At 43.1% G+C, this 8378-nt stretch overlaps 1 protein-coding gene across 1 annotated transcript; it reads right to left on the bottom strand.

The window, feature by feature from the left end:
- Nucleotides 1-3751: 3751 nt before the first annotated feature.
- On the bottom strand, nucleotides 3752-8164 carry arl4ca (ADP-ribosylation factor-like 4Ca). Its single transcript, XM_026363502.1, has one exon. The coding sequence runs from the start codon at nucleotides 7778-7780 to the stop codon at nucleotides 7196-7198; it is 585 nt and encodes a 194-aa protein (XP_026219287.1). The 5' UTR covers nucleotides 7781-8164; the 3' UTR covers nucleotides 3752-7195.
- Nucleotides 8165-8378: the final 214 nt, after the last annotated feature.

Below are 8378 nucleotides of genomic sequence, written 5' to 3'. Positions count from 1 at the left end.
GCCATTAACGGACAAGTAAGGCAGGTGGACGAGAGACTGGTCACAGCAGGTTGAGGACATTTACTGGTTCATCAGACAACACCACAGTGTGGGACACAGAACAAGTCTGCCAGACTCAGGTTCAGGGACCTCTGAATAAAATGACTGCTTAAAATCCCAGAGCTCAGTTAGAAGACAAACCACAAAATGAAACAAGTCTCAATATGACCACACAGACACTGGATGGAGAGTGACCACAAACCTTTGGATTAGTTCAGGGACTAAACTTTCAACCTGACGATGATAATGATGCTTCAGTGTGTGTCCCAGCGTCCTCCGGGAGATTCCCAGTGGGGACGGACCCGCCGGCTCAATTATAGAGGTGAACTGTGTAATTTAACACATTAATGACACGCTCCACCAAACAAGGTTCATTAAAGTTATAAATCTGATGTCGGTTTAATGTTTAGGCAGAAGTCAACAACTTGTGATCAGCTGCTGACATCCAGCAACGCCACAGTAAACTGCTGCAGTCATGACGGAGATCTCTTGTATTTGTTTTCAAATAAAAGTTCTGAATCTGATAAAATTGTTCTTCAAATTAACGGAGGAAGCAGCAAAGAGACCTTTAACCTGCAGTTTCTGTCTGTATCATAGTTCATCAATGTACTGAGTGTTTCCTCAACATGGTCCATGCTCCATATTTCAGCCTAATAAAACATTCGGTGACTTGCTGATGACTCTCGTCCCGTTCCTTATCTTCCCTCTTTCCCAGACTCTGAGTCTGTAATTAAAATCATAATAAGGGGTGTTTCAAATGAAGCCTTAGCCTTAATTTCAGAAGCCTCAGTTCACACAGACACGCTGATGGCAGGAGGAAGCACAGCTGGATTAGCCGACGACTGAACCAGCTCGAAGTGCTGCACACCCTGACACACACTCAGACATGTGGGCCGTGTGTGTGAATGAGAAATGATTCAAAACCAGCTGGAACAGCAGCTCATGGGTGGAATTAGCATTTTCATAGGAAGCGTTCATTTCCAACGTGCTATTGATCCAAGAAGAAAAGGGCTGATGATGTATTCAGAACGGATCTGAAATCACAGTCAGAGTGTTGAACGGATGAAATTCTCTCAACATTTAATGTCTTCGTCTTCTTAGGTCTAATGTTGGGATCTGGACCAAGACCAGAGTCTGCAAAAGCTGGGATTAGAAAATATGACCAGGTCTTATAAAACCAAAGCAGGCTGAGCAGAGCACAGAACAACACTGTGGAACAATTTAGGATTAGGGTTAGGGTTGGGGTTATCTTAACAAGGACAAGAACAGGGGTCAGATCCACGTCTCGCTAAGTTGTGACCACAACAACTTTGCATGAGTCCAAATCGTAGCATAAGTACATCCACACTCTGCTGTGTGTATTTTAAGAACAGGATATTGGACTGGAACATAGTGGTCCACTCACATGTTTACTGCATGCCCACTAACGTGTCTCACTGAGACAGACTGCAGCAAAGTTTTTTTATCATTTTAATCAACGGAGGAAATGATTTTGAGGCCGAAGGGGATTTTGTGTTGCAGTATTTAAAGCGACCACATGGAAAACTGACTAAAAGGCTGAAAGGCGTTATCATATGAGTGCTCTTTATAGATCTGTGATAATATGGGACTCAGGATGTGACGGTCAACAGGCAGCAGCTGCGTGGAAAGGACACAGGGATGGTGTTATGCTGGCTTTGATAGAGTTTGGTGTAAATAGGCCGAACCGTCATAAGGAAGGGTCAACATGGCACCATTACTGTGTTAGAGGAGGTGTCTCAGCAGCTTTTCTTTTGATTGTCACATAGACTCTGTTGACTCAACACAAGCTGATGTTAAACAGTAGACTGGACTTATGCAGCAACAAGTTGTGCATCATGTTGAACTCAGCAGTGCAAAGACTCCATGTTATCTCATGTAAATGTCTGATGTTGTGGTTTTCCATACGTTGGCTTTGGGTTTTATGATCTACTAATGATCCTGCTGATTCCTTTTAACCTTTTAAAGAAGTTATTCAATATCTTTACTGAATTATATTTGCTGTTTCAGAGGCGTACCATCGTTTCCATGAATAGATGTAGAAGAAGAAGAGGTGTCTTCACTGCAATAATGTGGGCAGCAGCTTTCCTCTAAATCCATTTAATTTCCATCCGACAAAAGGTTTGTGTCGTCAGCAAAAATCTCACCACCTGCTGTAACAAAAAAAAAACAATCGCACTGTTGCACATTCAAACATCAGTGGATTTTTAAGCATGTTAACGTTGGCGTTCAAAGCTTTCGCATGCACGGCTCAGTCTCCTCCAATTTGGATGGTGAAGGAGGAAGAGTGAAGGATTATCAGTGAGGAGAACACAAAGATAAAACAGAAAATCCCATTCACAGCCACCCACAGAAACAGAGGAGGACGAGGAAGAAACAAAGAAACAGCTGAAACCTCTGCGTTCTGTCAGCGAGTTGAAAAGGAGACTGAGGATGGATTTACAGTAGGATCGGAGACAGTACAGTCCTGTGTTTGCAGCACATTTAGGATCAGAAACGGGAGCGGAAAGTAGAACATTAGGCACGAATTCAGGTTTCAGACGATATCCATCAGGATATGGATCAGTAACACCAGTAATTCAGTCTTTATTCAACCTACTGCTGCTCCCCTCACACTGTAAAGAGCTATGAGATGATTTAGTTGTGATTTGGTGCTATATTCATAAATTGAAGTAAGTTGAACTGAATGGTAGGAAAACATATGGACACCACGCAGCTTTACTACTGCACAGGTCTGCAGCTTAAATTCACCAATGAGCCATCAGTGAAGCCACTATTCAAGATTTGATCGTTGGGTGTTGTCGGCTGCTGTCGCCTGTGGTCAGCGTCACAGCTACAATCACCAAGGTTTGCATCCAGCCGGGTACCTTTCTGTGTGGAGTTTGCATGTTCTCCCCCAGCCTGCTTGGCTTTCCTCTCACAGCCTTATGTGACCGTCTTCTGAGATCCAATCGAATCTTAAAATAAGTATTTGCGTGTACAGTGACGTGGTTGCCATGTCTAAGATCTGAACCAGTGACCTTTTGTTTACAGGCACAGTCAGATAAGATTCTTCTACGTCCAGGCAGTCGAAGCCCAGAGGAGAGATAAATGTTCATTTCAGGAACTCAGTGTGTACAATGCAATTAAACTAAAATGAGTCAAACGGGTAAATAAGATTTTTCTCATCAGAAATTACACTTTGACATGACAGCAGCTCTCCTCTTGGGAAAGAAGAGCTTTGGTTTCACTTTGTTACACTTCTGGTAAAACACTTAAAATACTATTAACTTTAATAGTTAAGTTATTATAGTTAATGGGCTGAACTGAACATTTATTTTATACATATAAAAACAATTCATTAAAACCTTTGGCAGCTTATAAAGCAGGGTGTTTATGAACATGAATTTGTGTTTTGCAAAAAGCAAATGTTTAAAAATGTCTAACACACTGAACTAAGATGTTTGTCGCTCTTAAAATCAGCTTGTTAGCGTTGCACAAGTAGGATTTAGCACTAACAGAGCTGCTAGCACCCAGTAGCTGCAGACGTTCTGTCTTTGCTTTACATTATAATTTACCTTCACGATGCTTCACTAGATGCAAACAGCCCCGAAGACAAACTGTATAATTTGTACTTATTTGTCCCGAGAGTTGCTGGGAATTTCCCATCCTGATTAAACCTTTGGAAATGAAAGACGAGCCAGACAACACAGAGTTTCAATTAAAAAGTTTAATCCCAAAAATACTTTTTTTCTTTTTTCCATTTTGGCATGTTATACATTGTTTGGTCTTGCTGTATCTTGGCTGTAATGCTATACTGTATAATTTACATTGTCTGAAGTAGTGGCTGTCATGCAACGTTGCTGCAAAAAAAAAAAAAAAAAGATGCCATGTTCACGTCGGATTCACGTCGGTCATTTGTTTTCCTACGTTAACTAACATTCATCTCTGCCCCTGGTGGTAATTACACTTATGACATGTAGCATTCAAAGTTATTAAGTGATTAAATAACCTTCAAAACGCAGTCGACTCTGTTTAAATATTTGAAAAACATGCTGCAGATTATGGTTTAAAGTTGTTTTATTTTGAGGACGTCATGCTGCAGCAACAAGATTTCATTTGGCATCTTTTTCTTCTGTGACGTGAACGCGGCTCTGGAACAACAGTCGGTGTGAGACATTCAACAGTCCTGTCAGTATGTCTGTGCATTTAAGTGGATGGAACATTACTGTAACACTGTCGTTGAACTGGAGGAAAAGATCATGATTAAATATAATTCAATAAGAGGAAAAAGTCCCTTTCGGTGCAGCTGAACAGGTTCCAGCCTGTTGGTTTGTTTCACTATGTCAGTGCTACAGGAAGACACTCTGCTCCATGTCTTCCTGTCCTGTCACTGCCAGCAGGTCGACACAGTCTGAGACGCACTTTAGCACTTTCTCAGCAACTCAGAGAAACAGCTGTTACACTAAAAAACACCTTTTAGAACAATAAGAATACCTTTAGACAGAGTCTGTCTTTATTTATGGCTGCATCCCAAATCTTTCACTCTGTGCAGATGACTACACCCCGTGTTGTTAGAACCCGTCAGAGAAAAAACAGATATCAGAGATTTTTAAGGTTAACTCACATGGTGGATGATATTAAAAGAGGATTCATATCAAAAAAGGATCTGATCAACAGTTTAGTTTCAGCCTTTACTCAAATATTCACTCATAATGTTTATTTCTGATTAAAGTTCAGATCAGGTTGTGAACATTTGATCTGTGGGAAAAATCTTATGTTCACCATATGTTGATGACTATAGTGAATTTTATAAGTTGTCAGTAAACAGAGATAAATACATCAGACACTTTGGATCCTGCACAATCCATGATATTAGTTTGATCAAACGGACCTTGATTTGTTTAGTGGCCTAAAAAACTGACAACAGTGAATAAAGAAGAAGAACATGGTTCAACTGAACACTGAGTAAATATTTTAACATTAACTATTTTACATAAACTATTTTTACGTGACTGTTTCATTATGCTGACAGAAAATCTTGAGCTCTTGAAATTTAAAACGACCATTCTCACTATTGGACAGTGTCTCGTACTGGTTTCAGTTTTCCAGCCTTTAGTTCACAACGTTCCAACATTTTCATTACATGTCCTTCTTAATCTTGTAAAAGTTTGGTGAAATAGGTCCAGGATCATATCTAGTCTATGTTGTTTTGTCTTATCAACTATGAAGAACTACTAAACTAAGACTGAATGCAACCAGCGATAAATGGGTCCTGTTGTTGGTAAATGGACAGTTTGTGTGCTCACTGCATGTATTTGACAAAGACTACATGATTTCTAGGTCCTAATCCTGCACACATGGCAACTTTTGTTAGCAACTGGTTGTTGGTTTTCTTGGGAGAAAAGTGTCTTTACTGAACTAAAAACAGAATCAACTTAGTGCAACTTAGGAAACTCTTGTTGATCCTTAGTATAACAGTAAAAATGGTCCAAACTAATCCGATGAAGCAGGAAGACGCCTGCTACAGTAAGTTCTGTAGCGACGGAGTCGACTGAGAGTTATGATATGGCTTTCAGAGGAGTAATCAAAGACGGTTTCTCTTGAAAGGACAAGGGGTTAGTGAGGAAGTGTCATCTTACACCATTCACATTCTGCAAGTGTGTCTCTGAAGTGTTTGTTATTATTAAGACAGACGTGATGCCGATTATAATTCTATTAAATGCATCATTTTTATCTCTCATAACTTCACGTAAGCTGATGTTTAAACCTGTCACAAAGAGTCACAGTAGCCACGGCCTCGTCTTAACAATTCATTTCATGTTTATATTCTCATCTCGAAGTGTTGGAACTAACAAAACAGAGAAGGATCCGAGTGATGGAGCGTTGTCTGTGCCTTCTCTGGGAAATCATCTTTTCTGGAACCTCACAACGTTACACATCGGCCTGCGCTTCAGTGCATCCCTAATCACATCTACAACAGTCTCAGAATTGTGCACAGCACAACACAGCAGCAACAGGGAGCTCTGCCAACAGACCCATACACTGTATAAAACATCTCTGCTACAACGTGGACGTCCCTAATGAACAGTCTTATTAATATTCCTACATCAAGGACCTACTTTATAGAGATGCTGTTGTGCTGTCTGGGGGGGGGGGGGGGGGGGGGGATGGGGGGGGGAAGGCAAACCATTAACATCGTCACGATTTCTCATCATCATGTCATCATCTATTGTTCTGTCATTAGATCTTCACTTTAGTCTGCAAACAAAAAGTTGGTGAAAAAAATTTATGTATGTTCTGTAACATTCCTAAAGGACGACGTGGATCCTAATGGGTTTATTAATGATGTGTGTTAATTTATGTGGTATCACTATAAATATATTTCCATGATTTAAAAAATCACACCTCTAGCTTTGACTACAGCATCGTTTCAATCTGTTTCTGTTATGTCTCAACATTTCTTCCCGTCAGAGTTGGATTCATTTTTCTCCAAGATGTCGTTTTGATGATGTTGGAGTCGGAACACTGCACCAGGTCTTCTCCAGCACATCCCAAAGATTCTCAGTGGGGTCAGGGTCTGGACACTGTGGTGCCCCCACAGGCTTGTACAGTAGACACTAGACATGATGGGTGCATCACTTCACCTCCTCTCTTCTTACCCTGATGCTCCATCACTCTGGAACAGGGTCAATCTGGACTCATCAGACCACATGACCTTCTTCCATTGAACAGTTCTTAACCAGTTTTAGTAGTTTCATCACCTCCTCAGATGTTTTCTTTGATTCATACCAATAATTTAACTCTTCTGAAACAGATTAACGTCTCGTCCTCGACCACAGGATGAGTCTTCAGACATGGTTGTTTAAGAAATGAGAAGCTACTCACTGCATCAGTTCGGGTTCAATAACTTGTTGGCAGCTGAAACAGAATCGTCCATGCAGTAATTATCCAGTGGAGGCTCTTATCTATCTGCTAAGTTAAATCCAGGTGATGCCTTTTTTATTTTTTGGACAGGCGGTGTATATGGAGACTCTAAATATGACCAGTGCTGCTGTTTATGTTTGATTTTCAGTGTGACACATCCTTTGAATCCTGTAATTCTTCTATAGTGAGGATGTATCACAGCTTTTCCCCATCGTCCAGACAAACTCTACCATCATTGTCTCTTTTTCTTCTGCTTCAGCGACTTCCTCCTCTTCACTATCATCTCATACAGCTTGTCCATACCCTCATCCAGCCCCTCTCCTATGATGGCGCAGGCCGGCTGGACGTGGTACGGGGTGGAGGGACTCAGCTCGGCCAGGGCCAGCTGCCTCTCGATCTCCCCGACATCCAGCGCCCGGGGCAGGTCCTGCTTGTTGGCGATGACCAGCAGAGGGGTCCCCAGGTTCTCCGCAAAACGGGTGATCTTGTGCAGCTCAGTCCGGGCCTCCTCCAGTCTCTCGGCGTCTACAGAGTCCACCACGTACACGATGCCGTCCGTGCAGCGGCTGTAAGGCTTCCACAGGGGCCGCAGCTTCTCCTGGCCCCCGACATCCCAGAAGTGGCAGCTGATGCCCCTGGAGGCCCCTGCGCCGCCCAGTCGGATCCTCTCCGTGTTGAAGCCGATGGTGGGCACAGTGTTTACGAACTCGTTGAATTTCAGCCGGTACAGCACGGTGGTTTTCCCCGCTGAGTCCAAGCCGAGCATGACTATGTGCAAAGACTGGAAGGCGGCCAGGTTGGAGAAGCTGTTCCCCATCTTGCAGGTTGGGAAGGAGGAACAGCGTGCACCGCGGGAGATGCTCAAATCTTCGAGGGGGGATCCATCGCGGGTTAACCCCCCGGTGAGGAAAACGCTCTGAGAAAGCTGCTCCGAGCTTCTCCTCAGCAGACGTGGAGGGCGCAGCCCCACGGTGCGCGGCGGAACTCCGGCAGCCAGACAAGCCGCATTATCCCTGGACTCGTTCCAACAGCATCAGGCGTCCAGAGAGGGTGAAACGAGCTCCGAGCAGCGGCGGGTTCCAGTGCGCACCGCTCTCCAAATGCGCCTGTTACGCGTGGTGAATGTCACATCACGTCTCCTGAGTGCGCAGCAGCTCATGTAGTGACACACACACACACACACACACAAGTGATGCTGTGTGACGCGTGGATCAGCCTGTAAACGTTGCCATGTAAAGATGCATAAAGTTCCATCAGGAAAACAACAAACACGTTTCCTGGTAAACCACAGTCCCTACAAAATAAAAGCTTCTTCTGTTCGCCTCGAATGTCCATTAAAAAACTAGTGCAAGCGAAGAGGGTTTTATTTTGAAAGGTGGTCGTTCACCGTGCGGCTGCTGTGTTTCCTCTGCGCA

This window comes from Anabas testudineus, chromosome 2, assembly GCF_900324465.2.
Source record: "Anabas testudineus chromosome 2, fAnaTes1.2, whole genome shotgun sequence".
NCBI classification, from domain to species: domain Eukaryota; kingdom Metazoa; phylum Chordata; class Actinopteri; order Anabantiformes; family Anabantidae; genus Anabas; species Anabas testudineus.
This window is presented reverse-complemented; position numbering and strand designations above follow the sequence as displayed.